The sequence below is a fragment of the Chanodichthys erythropterus genome, chromosome 3 (genome assembly GCF_024489055.1).
Source record: "Chanodichthys erythropterus isolate Z2021 chromosome 3, ASM2448905v1, whole genome shotgun sequence".
Classification (NCBI taxonomy): Eukaryota; Metazoa; Chordata; class Actinopteri; order Cypriniformes; family Xenocyprididae; genus Chanodichthys; species Chanodichthys erythropterus.
Window position 1 is genome coordinate 53482675 of NC_090223.1, and position 21613 is coordinate 53504287.

General features: G+C 35.3%; 2 protein-coding genes across 5 annotated transcripts in view; both read left to right on the forward strand.

The window, feature by feature from the left end:
- The first annotated feature begins 1633 nt into the window (after positions 1-1633).
- Positions 1634-11060, forward strand: timp2b (TIMP metallopeptidase inhibitor 2b). The gene is made up of 5 exons (XM_067382791.1): positions 1634-1957; positions 6958-7058; positions 8782-8890; positions 8999-9123; positions 9319-11060. The coding sequence occupies exons 1-5, from the start codon at positions 1834-1836 to the stop codon at positions 9514-9516; spliced, it is 657 nt and encodes a 218-aa protein (XP_067238892.1). The 5' UTR covers positions 1634-1833; the 3' UTR covers positions 9517-11060.
- Positions 11061-13858: 2798 nt separating this feature from the next.
- Positions 13859-21613, forward strand: part of usp36 (ubiquitin specific peptidase 36) — a 34375-nt gene continuing 26620 nt past the window's right edge. For 3 of the 4 annotated variants that reach the window (XM_067382792.1, XM_067382794.1, XM_067382795.1), the window contains exon 1: positions 13859-13992. The gene's annotated coding sequence lies outside the window, so the exon portion shown is untranslated. Of the gene's footprint in view, positions 13993-17708; positions 17847-21613 lie in introns of all 4 variants that reach the window. The other variant, XM_067382793.1, reaches the window with a different exon arrangement.

Here is a 21613-nt window from a genome sequence, read left to right on the forward strand (position 1 = left end):
TATAATAAAAGTAATATTTACTTAATTTCTTTATGAATGTTACCCAGATAGCACACGTACATCTGCAAGATGTCTGTTAAAGATCACTTCATCTGGAAAGCTGCTGTTCACAAACATCTGATAGAAGTCTTTGAGATGTCAGTTTTACATACATTAAATAATAAACATCTTAAAGACATTTTCTAAATATCTTTTTGACATCTGACATGTATTGCAGATGAGCAAACACTCTTAAAAATATGTCTTCCAGATATAAACACACATATCAAATAGACGTCTCCAAGATGTAGGCTAAGTGTACTATTGATCAATAGTAAGATTTTACTTGATAATAACAGGTTAGTTGTACAGACTGGTAGCATTAAGATTTACTTAAAATGGTTTGTAACGAGGATTTTATCAAGTAGGCCTAAATCATACAAGTTTTTTTTTTTTTTTTTTTTTTTAGTCTTCTCTAAGCAGAAGAAGTCAGCAAAAAGTGACAAAGAGAAGAGCAAATTTCTGCTCACGTCAAACCAAATCAAAGACATATGATGACATATGAGACAGATGGTAACTGAAACGTAGGTTACCCTTAATATGGGAAGTTGGGAAATTCTAATGGATGGACACAAAATCCGAGATTCTCCTTTGCGCCATGATCAAATGTACTTGTGTGACTTATATGTTTACCTCACGCGCCAACGTCAAATATGCGCGCGCGCGCGTGTGTGTGTGTGTCAAACAAGGGCAATATGATAGTTCTCTGAACGAAACTTAAAATGTAAGATTGAAAACTTTAAAAAAGCACATACACACACACGAAAACTATAAATCATAGGTTTATAGCCTCCTAGTTACATTTAAACGCCTTAGTCAACACGTAAAGTGTAATGTAAATTAAACCTTTTGCGTTGCATAGTGCTGAAAAAAATACTATAGTAAATACTATAGTGTTTTTGAACCATACTACAGTAAATTTTAGTATACTGTATATATTATAGTATTTACAACACTTTGTTAATGAATGCTACAGCATTACCTATAGTGATAAACTGTTATAAATACTACTGTAGTTTTTACTACAGTAAACTGTATATTGTAGTATAATATACCCTAAAGTTGTAGAAAACTTAGTACAATATTGGGTGAAGTAATTTGTATATATTACTATAGTTGTTATATTATCACAGCAACTATAGAATTACCACAATAAATTAATTCAAGTACTTTACTATAGTAGTATGGTTCAAAAACACTAGTATTTTTCACCTGGGGGTGCTGCAGCAATATGTCTCGTGCCCTTTCTATGACTTATGCTATAATTATGTAATAACCTAACCTTTTAGAATGTGTTACACATTGCTCAAAATTTATCAATTTCGTTAGTTATTGGGAAGTCAGGGGTCACTCTGAGGTACCTATAGGGGCAACCAAACGTCAGAGCATTGGCCAATAGCTGTTTCTGCAATACTGTCCTTAAATTACAATATTACTCATATTTTAGTCTGCTAACGTAAAAAAAAGAGAGTGAAAATATCAATAAAAGACAAAAAGTGAGGACATGATGACTAAGTCAGGGCAAAAAGTGAAAAGTCATTTGCAGACTACAAATGGGCGGAGCTCAGACAGGAATAAAAAGCAGGGCCATTCACAGAGAGAGCGCTATATCCATCCAGACGGTCCTGACATTAGTGCGTCCTCCTCAGCAGCAGGTTAGTTCTTTCGCTCCTGTCAGGTTCTCATCTAACCTTTTTGAAGTCCGCGTTTCAAAGGCAGCGTTGTCTTTGGAAGCAACTTGGTTTTGGAGACCTACGCGTTTGTTACTTGTGAAGAGTCCTCTCTGTAGTGAAGATGAGCCGCTCGTGCAGTGTTGTTCCTCTGCTGCTGTTAGTGCTGTGCGGAGCCACAGAGTTTGCCGAAGCCTGCAGCTGCTCTCCTGAACATCCTCAGCAGGCGTATTGCAATGCGGATGTCGGTAAGATTCCATCCATTTAACTATTTCATATCCATAACCATGTCTATATTATATTGATACACTGTCTCTCTCTGTGTGTAGTGTGCGTATGTCAGCATCTCTATATTCATATGCATCTGACAACATGTTTTATTCTGAATCTATGCATTTTATTAAATAAATAACTTGTAGAATGAATTTGTAGAGTATATTACTTTTCATTTAGACTGCAGTCAATAGCATATAGGCCTTGTATTTAATTACAAATGTCAAAGAAAACTTTCTAGTGTTCAGAGCCACTGATATGACAGAATATTAAAATTGCTTATGTGCTATGCTTTAATTAATATGATAGGGATATATCAGTGTGAATAACCACATCCTCCCAAAAGGCACAACAGGGCCTGTCATGTTTTCCATCTTTCTTAATAGTTTCATTCCCTCTGATTCATTTGATTAGTATTCTCAATAATCAAGGTGGCTAACACTTTATTTTACAGTTTCATTGCTACACACGTTACATGTATTTACTAATAACAGTAAATTGTGCATAATTACAAGTGATTAACTGTAAACCAAACCCTAACACTATCCCTATAGTAATTACATGTTAATTAATATTACATAATACTTGTTGGCGTAACAAGGACACCTTAAATTAAGTGCAGTCTCACTGTGTCTATGGTTTAATTGCCAAGGATAGATAGATGGAGACCCCTTAACTTAGAAATGTGTTTAGTATTATAGCAGTTATATCACTGTAATGGTTTAAATCACAATATAGTTATCGCAATATAATTCGGCGAATTAAATACTGTAGAAATGAAAGGTACTTCATATGTCATTTGATTATTTTTACTTTCATAGGCAAAAAACTAAAGGATAAGTTTATTCATATAATCACGAATGAATGATGAGTCTTACATTAACAGCTATTTAAAGCAAAAGACTCAAAACAATAAAAGTAACATTCTGTGGTTAAGCTCTGATCGGATGAGTCACATTACACAAGTCATTATAAAACAATTTAACACACACCTGTTAAATTCTGAATAATAATACATCAAGGTGTAACATTACTTGGCAACAATAAGTAAATGTTTCACTTCCCTTAATAACAAGTTCAGCCCAATCTTGACTTGTTTGGGACACATCCCACTCTGTATATTCACATTATGTCATGTATATTCATCACTCTCATGTGATTAACATGTATATCTGGGCCATACAGTTTAGTGGATTTTATGTCCCTGATGAATCAGTGCTGCATATTTGGTATACAATGTTTATGCCACATGGTTTTCCACGCATAGATGTACCCCATTAACAAAAAAGTCATAATGATTAGTACCTAAGACTTAAGATTTAAAAAAAAATAAAAACATTAAATTTTGAAGCACTTTACAGATGAATTGTCACGTATATATTTCAAAATTATCCGTTTTGAGTATGTTTATTTACTTATTCTCATTGACATAAAATACAATTTACTGAGATGCATATATATATATATATATTTATTTATTTATTTAAAAAAAAAAAAATATATATATATATATATATATATATATATATATATATATATATATATATATATATATATATATATATATATATATATATATATATATATATATATTTAAAAATGTGTAAATATGTCCCTCAAACAATCCAACCTGTTACTTTGGTGTTGTTTGCCCTTTAAAATCTTAACCTTAAGCACATGACTTGAAATAAATTACATAATTTCCTTTGAGGGAAAGCAACACCAAGAACAAAGAACAAAGTTTTTCATAATTTTCAGTGTATGTCAATTCATATTGAATGTGAAAATGTTGATTAATGTTAATCATCTGCTATGATGATGTTCTTTAGTAATGAGCTTCATTATATCTTAAAACATCCACCCTGTAACACTTTGTAAATATGTCATGACATGTAACAGGGCAAAAAAAATTCCTATATTTCTATGAAATATTTGATCTGAATTATAAGGTTATACTTGAGCTTGGACAGACATTGTGTGCCTCTATTTGATTTTTTATAAAACCTGCTCAATCCAAAATCCACCAAACAGTAGAAATCACCCATCATCTGCTGCATAAACTATATAGCAGAATCTTCATCTGTTGACACATTTCTACCTCTGTGCAGCATACTCGGAAATACAGCAAAGTTGAAGTAATAGGGGAGAATCTTCAGCCTAATTTTAGCTTTACTGTGTCATTGTGTGTAACCTGCCTCAGATCCTCTGACCTTCAGTGTCCCTACAGTACCCTGCCATTACATGACCTATGCGTTTTCCATTGTCTGTTGTGGCCCTGTGATTAAAACCTCTTTCAACAGGCTGATTACAACTCTAAAAATTGAGAAAGCATTGCCACATGCTAGCAACATATTGTGGTTTATCTTTGACGTTCGTAAGATGGTCATTACATGACTTCGGATGGTGAAACTTGGGTCACTGGAGTTAGACCCCAATGACCACACGCCCACCTGTACATTTAGTGATTGGTTGAAAACAACATCTGCTGCCCACCACAGAATTGCCAACCTTATTCTTGTATGCGGCTTCATGATGCTGGCCGTTTGAAACTCCCACATTACATTTGGTTTTGAGAGAATCAAGTCATTATATATATATATGTATATATATATATATATATATATATATATATATATATATATATATATATATATATATATATATATATATATATATATATATATATATAAATCGAGATTGTTTCAAAGCAACTTCACAGTGATAAACAGGAATATAACAGTGTTAATGTTGGTAGATTCAGCTATCAGCTAAATTCAGCTATAAGCAGCTCTACAGAATACAATAGTGTCAATATTCAGCTTAAGTCAGTCCAGTGTTGATTCATTTCAGTTCAGTAACATACAATGATACTCAGAAAGAAGTTGTCAGTTCTGTTTTACTCTTCCTGCAGTAGTTGTTCACAGCTGCGCATCCAGTCAGACCTATAGATTCGGTATTCCCACGCGACCTACAGAACCAGTAAATAAATAATGTGGAGGGCTTCCTTTTCCCCGCACATACCTGGAGCTGAAAACAGCACCCACACTGTGTATCTAACTTCCGCCTCAGTATGGAATGAATGTGTGGAAAGGGGAGGCTGTTATTAAACCAGCATAAACCCTGTGTGTGTTACTGATGTGTGAGGCATGCCTGACTTGACTGGGATCCTGTGGGTGACTTTGGCATTCTGAGTGTGTGGCCAATAGAAAAGACGCTCTGTTTTTGGGCCTGACTATGCGGACGGTATGTGCTCTCTGAAAACTCAGATAGATGAGGGGAAGAATTTTATTGGGATATTTTACAATACTACAGAGCTCCTAAAGGGACATGGTGAAGAAAATATATGGGAGATGGGAAGAAATATTTTGATGAACTTTGCGTTCACTTGCAAAATGTTTGCGTTTTCCTGGGAAACTTTGCGTTCACTCGCAAAATGTTAGCATTTCCCTGAGAAACTTTGCGTTTGCGAAAATTTTACGATGAGAATACTTTTTGTGTGCAAAATAAAAAAACAGAAATAACTTTATTCAACAATTTCTTCTCTTCCGTGTCTATCTCCGATGTTTTCACGCTGTCAACACAGTGCAGGGCTTCCGGGTTCTGTGTGCATCGTGGTGCTCATGTGAACGGCGTCAGAGACTGACACGGAAAAGAAGAAATTATTTAATAAAATCAATATTTTTGGGGGGGTTTTTTGCACACAAAAAACATTCCGAGTTCACTCGGAAAGAACACAAAATCACTCGAGCGAACGCAAAGTTTCTTAAGGGAACGCAAAACATTTTGTGAGCGAATGCAAAATAATTGACTTATTATTTTCCTCTCATCTCATGTTTTTTTCCACCCTGTCCCCTTAGTGTCCCAAAGTTTGAGGTCAGTAAATTCTTTTAAATGTTTTTTTTTTAAAAAGTCTCTTATGCTCGGGTATATTTGATCAAAAATACAATAAAAGTAGAAAATATATTGTGAAATATTATTTTATATAATATATATATAATATATATACACCTCAAATCATGCAATTTGTGGAAAAGATGTGTTTTTTCTGTATTTCGACAATTTTTGACGATAAAACTTTGACGATAAATTTGCTTTTAAGGAGAGACCTGAGCAAAATCTAGAGACCAGGGTGAGCTCTTTTGACATAGTCCCAATAACTAACTACCCAGAAAACCCTAGAAACCACATACAGTCTTAAAAATAAAGATTCTTTACTGGCATCTATGAAGAACCTTTAACATCCATGGAGCCTTTCCATTGAACATAAGGTTCTTTATACTGGAAAAATATACTTTAGATTATTAAAATGTTCTTCACACTAATGAAAAAAAAAAAGTTCTTTTAAGAACTGTTCACTGAAAGGTTATTTAGGGAAACAAATGGTTCTTCTATGGCATTGCTGTGAAAAAAACTTTTTTTAAGAGTGTAGAACTTCAAAACATCCTAGCAACTGCACAGCAACAACCGTTCTAAGCACTTAAGCAATTGCGTAGCAACACCTTGGTGAGGCACAACCACCTAATACTGCTAGAGGAAGAAGATTTCATGTAAAAATCTGGTCTTTCAATCTCTATTTTGCTCAAAGCATGTGATCCTGTAATAGAGAAATGAGTTTGGACTGAGCGTTTGGTATTTGTATGTCAGCAGCTCAATGGGGAACAGGCAGTGTGAGGGTGGAGATTAAAGCGGCCGGGCAAGTGGGGGGCAAACTTCTTGCTAGAGTCAGACTGCTGACTGGCTTCCTGAATATCAGGCTGAGAGCACATTCCATGCATGACCCTCCGCTAATCAAATACTCATGTGTCTCCATACATACACCCAGCTCTCAGCACCTGTAGTACAGGCACAATAACAACAGCAAGACAAGTCATCTTACTCCATACTTGGAGAATAAAACCCATCTACTGTGGAGAGGGGTAAAACATGGCGAAACATTTAAAGTTTAATGGATATTTAAATGTGTTTGTCTTTCCAGTCATCAGAGCCAAAGTAGTCGGACAGAAGGAGGTGGTTACCGGCAATGATGCCTATGGCTATCCAGTCAAAATGATCCGATACGACGTCAAACAGATGAAGGTTAGTGGAGAATATTCTTTATGTTGTTATCCACAGATTTCAATTTAGCACTGATTTATTTGGCTATACATGAATCCAAACACAAAACCACTGCTGTTATGTCTGAATGACTTTAATTATGAGATACACTCCGTTACACTGTGATATAATTACTCATACCATGATATGCCAAGTTGCAACATAGCCTCATTGGAAAAATGTACATCTACCAACATATGTGCAAAAGTGTACATAAGGTTCACTACAGTTGAAAACCAGCTGAAATAAACATTCAAGGCAGCAAAACACCAGCAACTTTTATTCATTTTCACACAAATTATGATGACAGGGCAGATTATTAATTAATAAAGTGGTTCCTTGCACAATACTATGCTATGAGTCTTAATACAAACTAATACATTTTGACATCATATAAAAGCACCATATGCATTGCTTTCTGACAAAGTAAACATGCTTGTAACCTCACCTGGTACAACACTGCACTTGTGATGAGAAGCACTCTGGTAAAAATGCGGGTCACAATAAAAGAGCTTAAAGGGTTAGTTCACCCAAAAATGAAAATTCTGTTATTAATTACTCACCTTCATGTCTTTCCAAATCCGTAAGATCTTCATTCATCTTTGGAACAAAAATTAAGAGCTGTCTAATCCCATAGAAAGCAAAGCAATTACCACTTTCAAGGCCATGATAGGTAGTAAAAAAATCTTTAAAATAGTGGTTACTATGGTTCAACCTTAATTTTACGATGAGAATACTTTTTGTGTGCAAAATAAAAAAAACAAAAATAACTTTATTCAAAAATTTCTGCTCTTCCGTGTCTGTCTCCGATGCTTTTCACGTTGTAAACACAGTGCAGGGCTTCCGGGTTCTATGTGCATCGTGGTGCTCTGTGAACGGCGTCAGAGACTGACACGGAAAAGAAGAAATTGTTGAATAAATTCAATATTTTTGGGGGATTTTTTTTTTTGCACACAAAAAACATTCTTGTCGCTTCATAACATTAAGGTTGAACCACTGTAGTCACATGGACTATTTTAATGATGTCTTTACTACCTTCTGGGCCTTAAAAGTGGTAACTGCTTTGCTGTTTATGGGGGAAAATAACTTAATTTGTGTTCTGAAGATGAACAAAGGTCTTATGGGTGTGGAACGACATGAGGGTGAGTAATAAATAACCAAATTTTCATTTTTGGCTGAACTAACCTTCTAAAGACTTTTAGAAGCAAGCTAAAACGGTATGATAACATTTTTATCTCCTGTTTGCTTTTGTTTCACTATATTGTTATGTTTAGTGTTGGCGGCAGGTTATGTTTAAACGCAATAGAGATACGTACAACAGCCAATGTAATAAAATGCTGCCAGATTCACGTTCGTCTGTTTTGGATAAAACTGAACACAGCATGTCTTTATTGCCACTCACTGGGCATTTCAGTGTTGTGAAATGTGCAACAAGCAACGTAATATTCCGCCACAGGCATTTTTCATTGAGTCTGAGTTGCTTCAATGATCACTGATGACTTTAAAATATTTAATAAATATACATACTAATATATATATATACATATATATATATATATATATATATATACATATATATATATATATATATATATATATATATTCATATCAGTCATAAATTCACCTTATTATTTTCGAAACACTGAAAAACTAAGGCATACCAAATCAAATAAAATGACTACCTCATATCTTCTTCTTTCACTAGATGTTCAAGGGCCCTGATCGCGAGATTGATACCGTCTTCACGGGCCCCTCCTCAGCTTTGTGCGGGGTCAAATTTGAGAGTGATGGCAAAAAGGAGTACCTGATTACAGGTAAGAGAGGAGAATGCTATCCAGGAAACAGCCACTCCTATTGCTTTTGTAAACTGTAGAAACTGTAGTGCCACCTTTATACCAACATCATCTCATTCATCTGCACAGGTAATTTGGATTCAAATGACACATTGCGTGTAAGTCTTTGTGACTACATTGAATCTTGGGAGGATCTGAGCATGACACAGAAAAAGTGCTTGGGTCAGCGCTATCAGATGGGCTGTGATTGCAAGGTATTGTCTATCTATCTATCTATCTATCTATCTATCTATCTATCTATCTATCTATCTATCTATCTATCTATCTATCTATCTATCTATCTATCTATCTATCTATCTATCTATCTATCTATCTATCTATCTATCTATCTATCTATCTGTCTGTCTGTCTGTCTGTCTCACAGCTCTTCCCCTCTTGTCTTTGTGCAGGTGGTCCGGTGTTCCGCCATTCCCTGTTCCATTAGCGACCCTAGAGAATGTCTTTGGACTGACTGGGTGCTGGAGGGAACTGTTCAGGGCACTCAGGCTCAGCACTTCACCTGCGTTAAGAGGAACGACAGCAGCTGTGCCTGGTACCGTGGATCCACCCCACCTAAAAGAGAGTTCTTGGACATTGAGGACCCATAAACCAGTCCTCCGTTTCATTACTCATTCAGAAAACACCCAAAAACACAGCTACCAACTCACACCTGAATTCTGCAAATGCATTCTAGATCTCATAAAACCTGTCAAGAACATGTCTGGGCCATGAAGGGCTCACCCCAAATTCAAAAGAAAAAAAGATGTAGATGCTAATATTTTTTGTAATAATAATATGGATCATATTTTGTGTAAGAAAAACAATAAACATTAAAGATCATAAAGATGCCCTCCCTCCAATTTTTGTTATGGTAATACAAATTACAAATACATAATAAATATTTGAACATCATACATTTAATTTATTTTGTTTTTTATTTTTATTTTTTAAAAAGTGTCTCCATACAGTGTGATTCACATTATTACAGTAATACAAGTACAAGTAATTAAAATCAGCATTGACATATATGGACATGCTACTATGTTCTGTATTGTTCTTTTGATTTTAGGATGAATTGTGATGCAAGCATGTCTGTGTAATATTAACCCAGACAGGACATACAGTACATTTGGTTGCATGTTAATATATCAAGTGAATTTTACTTCTAGTGTTAAAATATTATGTCAGGCAGAAACGTTTCTCATAAGCACTGTGATAACACAAGTGTTGTTTTGTTATATTGTTGCTCTCCAATAAAGAGGAAATTGATTACAACATGTTTTTCAGTTCCTCAAGCACAGGCACTGTAATCTTGAAATCCTGAAAACTAATTTCAAGCATTTAGGCAGAAGGATTTTAATATCATATGAATTGTAAAAGAGCATTTTTATTTCTTTATGATGGCATTTTCTCCAGAATTTTGACTTTCTTTAAAAAAACGAATGAATAGTTTTGCTAAGCAGATAATGAAGGAAAAGCATCCAGCAGGAATCCAGCATATGAACTTGTGAAGGTATTGAGAACTAGGTTTTGATTTTGTTTAACATTTTTTACTGCATAAATTCCATATTTCATAGTTTTGACATGTCTATTATTCTAAAATTGAGAAAATGGTAATAATACAGGACAGGTATAATAGAATTATTGTGTCCAAACCTTCATGTGTCCAGAGTTCATGTGTAAGAAATGTATATTGTCTGTGCATATAGCAACATACATAGATTTAGCAAAAATGTATGTAATATATACAAAATTTTCTAATTTATATCAAAATCATTCTGCTCTGAATGTGTCCAAAACATATATAATGTTCTTTCTTTCTTTCTTTCTTGATCTTGGTAATAAAGTGTTGGTTAAATTAGTGAACGCTTTAATTTTATGACTCTGCATTCTTCACTGAAACTGCATATATTAAGGGATTATGTCTGGTCATGTCTTAGAAATGTTTTCCCCATGATATTTTTGTACATTTGTGATATTTTTCCTTGTGCAGTCATATGACAACTTTTCTTGGAAGTAGTGAGAGATTTCCCGTGCTGGAGCCACTTGGAAAACAGACTTGTTGAGAGCTAGCTTTTGCATGCCTTTTAAAGTTTATTACTCATTGTTAAACTTTTTATGGCATTCTTGAATAAAGGAGCAGCAATGTCCACTGAACTATTATTATTTTTTAGTATCTGTTCGGTAATATACCCAGCAGTTGTGCCTTGCTTATGTTTTTTGTCCCCTCGATGGTGTTTTATGTAAAGAATAATAATTGTCTTACTGACATAATCGTAAATATGTATAGGTGTTATTATCTGGTAATATAATGTTCCAACTTGACGCAGAATAAGAAACATATAGGCCTAGTTTTAATTATTAGTAGTTATTCAGCTTTTGAACCATTAATCATCTTGGTTTGACGGTGTCCATAAGACACAACAATGAAATCCAATGGGAAACTGTTATCACAGTGCGCACTGCGACCCCTAGTGGTACTGCTAGTGTTTACCCCTCTATGGTTTACCCCACTATGACACTTTGCAGTTTTATCCAAGTAGTAGCCTCTCGCTTTATCCAGTGTGATGTAGAAAAGAATAATCGATTAATCATTATTTACCTAAAAATATTAGCAGTGCATATAGCAATTTAAAAAAATAAATAAATAAATCAAAAGTAGATCAGAATTGTACAAAGCTCAAAATTCAGCATTTCAGTGCTAGAGTAGTGCTTTTTTCTAAATTTTCATTAAGAACAAACTTTTTTTTTAAACAAATCTACAACTTATATATATTAATCCTCCAAAAACATATTTTCCCACCTCAGGCACTATTATCCTAAGTTATGGACAATATGTATGCCATTAGAGCAATAAAACAAGAAGTAGATTTTTAAAATCTAATGTTTTCCTAATAGTAATATGTCCCTTTTTTGGAAACCATCAATAGAAAGTCTGTAATGTAATATTTTTTTTATTATTATTCTTGGATTTTTAATCTTGAAATATGAATTTGATGTTTCAATGGCCTCATTGTTTGTACTAAAAAAAATGAATTCATTTAAAAAATACAAAAAAAGTTACATTTATCTGATCAGTCCACACAACAAGAACATAATTCAACATTAATTTATGTAATATTTAATTTTATTTCCATAAACTTTTAACAAAATGACCCTGTGACGGGGTGGTAAATGTGACGGGGTGGTTCACTGTGACGGGGTGTTATGGACAAAGTGTTTATGATCTGCTGGTTTTAACTCTAAAAACTGGGGGAGGGGAGACCTTCAAATTGAGTAAAGAGTGAGTGAGTGAATTTGAATTAATGAACCAAACAGTGTTGCCCAGTCTGCGGTTTTCCCATGGAATTGTGCTACTTTTACACTGTTGCCGCAGGTTGTTTTTCATGTCCACGGCTTGAAGCGAGCCCAAATAGCATGATATTTAGCCCTTGGAATGCACATTTTACCAAGGGAACCCTGATTTTTATCGTGGGACATTTTGGGATGAAATTTACCACCCCGTCACAAAAAAACATGACGGGGTGGTAAATTTCATCCCAAAATTTCCGTAAATCTCCCACGTGGTCAAGTTTTTCACCTAGCATACATGCATTCAATCTGAAATATAATTTTCTTTGTCTTAATAATGTAAAAAAAATAAAAATAAAAAACTATTTTAATAAAATCTATTTTTGTTTGAGCTTGCAGGGCCCTGCCTAACATGAAAAAGCAACAAATAAACAATATTTAAAAAATGTACATAGTTGCCTGCTTTTGTTCTTGGTGACTATAAGGCTGAAATGATGTCACTTCGGCTTTGTGATGTCATTTAAAGGAACAGTGCATTATTTATAGATAAAACAAGTTAGTGTGACTGGGTGGTAAGTCAAACTGAGGGACGCGCACAAATCATTAAATATTTACAAAAAAAAAAAAGTTTTATTGTGTATAAATATATTGATGTAAACAGGGACACATATATAATCCTGAAAATAGTATATGTTTGAAAAAATATATAACTTATTTGTCGTGTTGGTTAACACGGACATGTGAAATTGGCTATGTAATAATGAAAAATTATTAAAAATAGTATGTTAATCTTCAAAAACAAGCATTTAATCATATATCATGTTAAAAAGAACACTTGAATTAATAACTTTAAGCTTTGGAAACACACTTTGGGACATTTTTTGTGCCTTTTGCATCTGATCAAACCTTGCGGACCCAAATGGCACTCGTTTCGTAGAATGACTCGCTAATAGGATAGCATATACTAACCGAAAACATATACAGTAATTCATAATTTAATGTGTCATCTGTACATGTAGTTAATCAGTTTATTTCGTTCACCAGCTCTGTGCTGTGCCATCATATGTATACGTCTTATTATATTTAAGAATCCATACCTATGCTTTTTATCTTTCCATAGATTATTATCACTAAAACTACATCCTAATCCAGGGGGTTTTCATTTTTTTTTGTTTTTTCCCTTTTCTTCCAAAGATCCCAAATAGGATGGTCCCACTGAGAATTACACTATTATTGCAACTATACATTTTCATGCATTAAAGGGTTTACACTATGTGAGTATACATTGAAATTATAAATCACGAAATTATAATGACAACATGTTGTTTATTAAAATAATATATATATATATTTTTTTAATATATATATATATATATATATATATAATTTTTTATTTATAAATAATTACGTTGTATATTTTGTATCTAAGGTGTATCCTTAATAACCTCGTCAGACTTTTTCTTTTCTAGCGCCCTCCTGCAGTCTTAAAATCCCTGGCAACACCGAAGTCAGCCTTCCGTCCGAGTAAAACATTTCTTGAATTGGAAGGATCCATGTTTAAAGTTAGACAGCAATCGATCTGCGTCCTCTGATTGGACACTGGCGCTATGAATGAAGTGTATCGTCACAGTCGTTCTCAAAACTGATTGGCCGCTCAGGCATGTCAATCACGCATGCACACGCCCTTTGATAATGCAGCATGGGGGAGAGAACGTAACAAAATGAAGGCTTCGTAGCGGAATATAGTCTTAACATCAAAACAGATCAAACGATTCGCGATCATTCACGGATGGGTACGTATCTGATGTTATTCGCATGCGTTTGGTGGTGAATTACGGTGGTGGATTATGAGTAAATACCCAAATGAGGGTTAGAAGCAGCACATTGCAGCACTTTGAACGCCACGTTCGCTTTGTGAGGAAGTGAAGCCGTTTCTATCTGCAGTAAACTGACCGCAGTGCTTGTCGCTACATTTTACCAACGTTAAATACACAAATGTGTAGAAAGGTCGACGGAAACCGCACTGTTTACGTTAAAGCAGATGCTACAGTAGCTTGCTAGCTTGTATCTAGTGTGACTAGCTGCTCTAACTAGCGACTGCGGCGCGTATTCGGACGCGACCCGCGCGAAACACACTGACATTAATAGTGTAGTCTTGTGGTAAACAACCTGTGCTGGCCAGTAGAGTTGATTCATAAGCCGTCATCACGGTGTCCTTGGTCATCATATGTTTCTGTGCACTGAATCCCTGTTAGCTGCACCATGATAATCTTTAATAAACGCGCTGGCTTCTGCTACATGAAATACTGTCACATTTGCTGATGACATCCACCGAGCTAGTTAACACAACGAGTAAAGTAGGGTTTTTATCTCGTATATTTAAACTTTGAGTTGTATGAACCGTGTGGATATTGTGCGGAGTAATGGATGATACATTTCTAGGCTGTGTCTCAAAACCTAGCTGCCTACCCAGAGCACTTGAAGGCTTCAGTAGCGCGTGCTGCATTCAGTCCATGTAGTTCCTGGTTAGCTCAGCTCAGCTGCACGTGCTGTAATGGCCAAACCTGCTGTCTAGACACGTTTTGAGGCGCAGCCACTCGAGAATTCATAAACTGAATAAAAATGAAACATTTAGTATATTTTAATAAAATAACTGTCTAAAAGAACAGCTATGAAGTAGTTTGTAAAGTAGCAGTGGTTACTATGTACTGGTTAAATGCCACATGAGTCCTCATTGGACACGTGGTTTTAGCCGGATATCGGCTAACTGTTACACTTTAGACTTTACCTCAGCGAGATACTGGGGAACTCTTTATCTCTCGGTGTGTTACATGTACTTACTTACTTACTACAGTAAATTATGCATAATTACATGCAACTATCCCTATAGTAAGTACGATGTGTATTAATATTACCCACTATTTAAAAGTACAATTACACTGTAACAAGAACACCTTAACCAGAAAGTACTGTACCATTGACACGTGGATAAATAAGTTAATCATTTATTTTCATTATTAACTTAATAATGTTGAGTACAATACAAATTGGTTCAACACCGCAACCAATAATTGTAATTTTTAACATTATAATTGAACGATTTATAACTTATGACTTTCTTAATGGCATAAACATGCAGTTTGTTGTTTCTATAGTTCTTGTTTTAACAGTTCTTTTGTGAGCTATTTAGTTCCATGCTAGCCATAGTTACTGTTGCTGCTGTAAAACCGTAAACTATGTAAAAGGATCATTTATTGTTCATGGCATAACCTGACCTTGCAAAAATTAACAAACTATTGTATTAATATGCTAATTTTAGTGGTGTTGAATCATTTCAGTTCACCCTTTGCCAGATTTTTAATTGACAGGCGATCTGACCAATCATAACGCTAAATCTGCCATTTTGTCTGACAAACAAACTAGACAGGAGAGTTGGTAGATTAACATTGGTGGACTTGAACTTGGAAAATGGTGTGTATTGATTGTTAGGGCTGCACGATTTATCACACAATATGAAAAATAATATTGAACTTTGAATGCGATTATCGCTTAAATGTGATTATGAAATTGCAAAGGATGCGATTATTATTTTTTTTCCATGCGCAGCTTGTCAATAAAGTATGGCTCCAAATGCGAATCCATCTGAAATCACTGCGAGTTTGAGTCGCTTATAATGTACATTTGAAAAAGCAACACGCATAAAACATTGTTCCAGACACGAGAAGCATTTATAAACATCTTGTCCAACAAAACACAACATTTACTAACATGTTTTTACTCCAAACACACTTCATAACGAGAGCTGAGCGTCCTTCTGTGAGATGTGGCTTCTTACACAGAATAAGGCACTGTGTGTTTATTAGTTCTGTTAAACCAATCAATGCATTTTTTTATGCATTTAATCGTATGTTTATTCTGCGCAAGAGCGCCCTCTGGCTTTCAGATTGAGAAGCATTTACTACTGATCACAGATCACATAAATTATGCAGCCCTAATTGACGTCTTTCCGCTGGTTGAAACAATATACCTTCTGATGTTCAATCATGTATATTTTGTGCTATAGCTAGTAGTAAAGAGGAAGATGATTGGTTCACAAGCTGCTTGAACTGAGGCACTACAGAGATCTATAACCATACATTAAAGAGCCATTAAGTGATAGCCTATTTAGTGTTTGCATTTCTTAAATTTGACATAATGTGAAAGCTGAGACTTTGTTTCATACCAAAACTATTGTATCTTCTCTGTCGTGCATTGTCAGTGTCCTCTTTGCTCCGCAATGTGTTTTTCACTGTGTGAGAAAATGGACGTGTTGCGTGAGAGCCGCAAGGCTTGTCAGATGTAGCAACGGTAAGTACAGCCAAACCAATGGTTGGCTGTTGGGCAGTTTTTGTTTGTCGGACAATTAAGTTTTCTCAGTGTGTTCTGCACCTTCGGCTGAAGTTAGTCCTCTTTGGCTTTTTTCGGCTACTTCGTCGGAGCTCGTCTGAGCCATCTGATCATTCTGATTGGCTGTTCAGCTACTGCCACCTGCTGGTAAGGAAAGGCATTTCATCTTACGCAGACACAGAACGGATGTGCTACTTGGCTGTCGGCTGTCGAGCGTTGGTTTGGTGTGTCAGGCCAACTTTGGACCCAGAAACTGCCGTCGTGAGCCAACCCCACAGTCTGCTTTCAATGCCACTAGTTCGTCGCCATCGACCTGGTGTGTTTCAGGCTTAAGGTCTTTGCAAAGGGTCGATTGAGGTTTTTTTTTTTTTTTTTTTCTCCAATAGAAAATAAATTAATGGAGTTTGAAGTGGGGCATCGTTAGACTTTTAACTGGGGCACGGCCCTCAGTGAAATATTACTGATAAATACTTGTCTGGTGATGGAGGCTATACAGACCTGAGAAATGTCTTCCTTGACAGTGTTTCAGCATTCATTGCTGTATGTTTGCCATCAACCTTGTAGAACCAGAGCTGGCTGTGCTGAATTAATCACTCTGTTGATCTAATAGGCCAAACGGTATTTCAAAAAAAGTCTTCAGTTTTCAGTTTGATTCATTTGGACAGATCACTCGCCATAATAGTAACAGTTTACTTTATAAGACAGAAAACAAAAAGAGTGCTGGATGAGGTGGATATCTTGGCTACTAGTCTATTGTAAGAAACTAAACTTGCAGATGTCTCCTATTGTTTGTCAGTGATGAAGAGCTCTTTACTGCATGTAGATTGTGAACGACTCTACTGCAGGGAAGGACAGTTTATGTTTGTATATTAATAACAGTGTCAAAATATGACTCTTTTTAGGGCTCAAACATTGATTTATGACTCATAGATATGTTAGTGTTCCTTATAGAGTTATATTGTATTATTCTATTTTGTAAATAATTAAATCATTCTAGCATTAACCTGATATTGATTCAATTGATGTTTTCACAACTGAATTTAGATGATATTAAGAGTCTGTATTCATGCTTGGTATAATTAATATCTGCCATTGTATGTATACGCTTACATAAAATGTTCAGTAGAATGATGAGATGCCCAGAGAATGTCTTGATGCACACAAGCTGCACACGCACAGGAGCATGTGGTTACATCAGTGCTTTCAGCTGAGCGCAGCTCATGCAGGACCGTGTCACCATTCAGCGCAAGTGCACATGAAGGTTAGTCTGCCCTTGTGGCTTTGATGCATGTGCAGCCCGCTTGCTGCTCCTCTGCTCTGTACGTCAGCACTAGACCTGATGAGTAAGACCATGCAGAAAACAACTCAGCCTTTACTGCTCATCTGTGTCCTGAATGCACCAAATGTGCATTATAAAATAAGCTTTGTCTGCATAAATACTAAGCCAGATAAAAGAGGTGCTTTTGTGATTATTTGGGTTACACTTTATTTTAAGGTGTCCTTGTTACAGTAATTATATATTTAAGTACTGAGTTATATCAAATGATTAGTTCACTTTCAAATTAAAATTACCCCAAGCTTTACTCGCCCTCAAGCCATCATAGGTGTATATGACTTTCTTCTTTCTGATGAACACAATCAGAGTTATATTAATAAATATCCTGAATAAATAAACGCCTCTCGCCTTTCAAAACGCTTGCGCTACGTCCTACGCCTTCCGTATTCAATTTACCAAAAAAAAGTGTAACGTTAATTACGCTTGCTTCCTAAGTTGAATACGGAAGGCTGTCTGGCGGAAGATAGACATTTTACTTTATAACTTGTTAAATATGGATATTTTTTCACACAAACGCATCTTTTCACTTCAGAAGGCCTTTTATTAACCCACCTGGAGCCATGTGGAGTACGCGTTTATGAAGGATAGGGATGTGCAACAATTAATAGCAATTAATCATTTGCAAAACAAAAGTCTGTGTTTACGAAATATGTGTGTGTTCTGTGTATAATAATTATGTATATATACATAGACACATACATGTATATATTTAAGAAAAATGTTAGATTTATATATATTTATATTTGTATGTAATATATATATATATATATATATATATATATATATATATATATATATTTATATTTTTATATAATATATATATATATATATATATATATATATTTTAAACATGCATATATTTCTTAAATTTATACATGTATGTGTGTGTATTTATATATGCATAATTATTATACACAGAACACACTCATATATTATGTAAACACAGATTTTATTTTGCAAACGATTAATCGCAATTAATCGTTGCACATCCCTAATGAAGGATGGATGAACTTTCTTCAGCTCATACCTGTTGGTCACGTTCACTGCTGTTATAAAGCTCAGATGTGTCAGGATATTTATTAATATAGCTCCAATTGTGTTCATCAGAAAGAAGAAAGTTCTATACACCTAGTATGACTTGAGGGTGAATAAAGCTTGTTTTAATTTTAATTTGACAGTGAACTAATCCTTTAATTAAACATAGTTAATACAGGATTTGGTCTAGGGTTAGTTTCACGTATTTATAAATAATTCACTGTTATTACAACAGTAAGTACATACAAGGACAGTAAAATAGTGGGATCTGATTTTTTTTTTTTAAATGCGTTATGTCTTTCTCTTTAAATGTCTTTGTGTAATCAGTAAAAACGGTAACAACTTTTTACAATAAGGCCTGATTATTTGACATTATTTACTGCACAAACTGACATTAAACTTAAAAAAACTTAAAAGCAATGTTGCAGTGTTTTATTAGTCTTCATTAACTTTGGTTTATACAACTGTTCATTGTTTGTTCATTTTAGTTGAGCTCCATTAAATATTAACAACTTTTAATTTTAGTCATATTGGTAAATTAACTTTAACTGAGATTAATAAGTGCTTTAGAAGTATTTTTCATTGTTAGTTCATGTATAATATAGGTAGCTTATGTCAACAATTGGATGCTACCATAAAAAGTTACACTATATAAAACAAAGGGACACTCCTCTTAATTATTGAATTCAGACATTTCACATGTGCATAAAATAGATCCATTATAAAATACAGTATATAAAATAGACCCAGGTGTATAAACGGACTCATTGCCACAGGTGTTACAAACATTTGTGAGAAAAATGGGTCGTTATGAAGAGTTAAAGGGATAGTTCACCCAAAAAAGAAAAATTCTGTCATCATTTACTCACCCTTAAGTTGTTCCAAACCTGTATAAATTTCTTTCTTCTTTCAAAAGATATTTTGTATAGTATTTTTTCCCGTACTATGGAAGTCAGTGGTGCCCCACAATTCTTTGGTTACACACATTCTTCAAAACTCTTTCGTGTTCAGCAGAAGAAAGAAATTTTATACAGGTTTGGAACAACTTGAGGGTGAATAAATGATGAAAGATTTCATTTTTGAGTGAACTATCCCTTTAAAGTGTGGTACTGTGATATGGTGCCAGCTTTGCAATAAGTCAGTTTCATTCCTGCTGGATATTCCATGGTTATAGGAAAGTGGAAGAGTTTAGGAACAGCAGCAGCAGCTCTGTCATGAAGCAGAAGACCATGTAAAGTCTTATAGTGTGCAAACATCACCAACGCTCTGCTGATGGAACAACTAAAGAGATCCAAACTTCCACTGGCATTAATATCAGTACAAAAACTGTGCGGCGGGAGTTTCATGGAATGGGTTTCCATGACCGAGCAGCTGAATAAAAACCTCACATCACTAAGTACAATGCCAAGCCTGGGATGGAGGGGTTTAAAGCACGCCGCAACTGGACTCTGGAGCAGTGGAGAGCTGTTCTGTGATGAATCGGGCTTCTCTATTTGGCAGTCTGATGGGCAAGTCTGGGTTTGGCAGATGCCAGGAGAATGTTACCTGCCTGACTGCATTGTGCCAACAAGTTTGATGGAGGAGGGATAATGGTATGGGGCTGTTTTTCAGGCGTTTGGCTTAGCTCCTTAGTTCCAGTGAAGGGAAATCTTAATGCTTCAGCATACCAGGACATTCTGGACAATGCTATTCTTCTAACTTTTTGGGAACGGTTCAGGGATGGCCCTTTTCTATTCCAGCATGACTGCCCCAGTGCACAAAGCAAGATTCATAAAGAGATTAATGGATGAGTTTGGTGTGGAAGAACTTGACTGGCCCCACAGAACCCTAAACCTCAACCTCAACCTTTGGGATGAACTGGAAAGGAGATTGCGAACCAGGCCTTCTCATCCAACATCACTGCCTGATCTCAAAAATTCTCAACTGTGGCAAAAAACACTCCCAAATCTTGTGAAATGCGTTCCCAGAAGAGTGAAAGCTGTAATAAGCTGCAAAGGGGCGACCAACTCCATATTAACGTTTATGTATTTAGAATGTAATGCCATTACACTTCCCGTTGGTGTAATGATCAGATGTCCCAAAACCTTTGTCCATACAGTGTAGATACTGGTAGATGCGCTTTCCATTGGCTTGATGAGAGTAGAGATCTCACTGCACTAAAAATGATCTCACAGCTGGTCTTTTTGTCAACAACAGTCGCAGTCAAGGCAAGTGCAGCCGTTTGCCCTGCAGTAAATCTGATGTGAAGTGACAGTTTTAGAATATGCATGTCATTTTTCTGCTTTTCAAAGATAATGTGGTGAATGATTGCTCATTCATAGTTTCACAAATACTTAGTGATTTAAACAATGTAGTAAGTTTTATAATTTTTCAACCTGGAGATGAATTTATGTAAAAACATGTTTGTATTTAATTCAATCTGCTTTATTGATGTGCATGCATGTATTTATGCAAGTATCGTTCCTGACCATTTGTTAGCCCTGTCCGTTTCTGTTACATCGACTTCTGTTCGTTCTCAAACGCAGTCTCAGCAGTACCTGATGGGTGTGCGCTTTTGCCTAGTAGCAGAGCTGTTGCTGTTATGTAACTAGACACCTGCCACATCCTAACTGTTCACCTATTGGATTTTGTTCTGACACAATGTTTGGATGTTTCAT

Coding starts and splice junctions, on each gene's coding strand:
- timp2b (XM_067382791.1), top strand. CDS start 1,834: ATGAGCCGCTCGTGCAGTGTTGTTCCTCTGCTGCTGTTAGTGCTGTGC. Junction 1,958..6,957: donor GTATTGCAATGCGGATGTCG/GTAAGATTCCAT, acceptor TTGTCTTTCCAG/TCATCAGAGCCAAAGTAGTC. Junction 7,059..8,781: donor ACGACGTCAAACAGATGAAG/GTTAGTGGAGAA, acceptor TTCTTTCACTAG/ATGTTCAAGGGCCCTGATCG.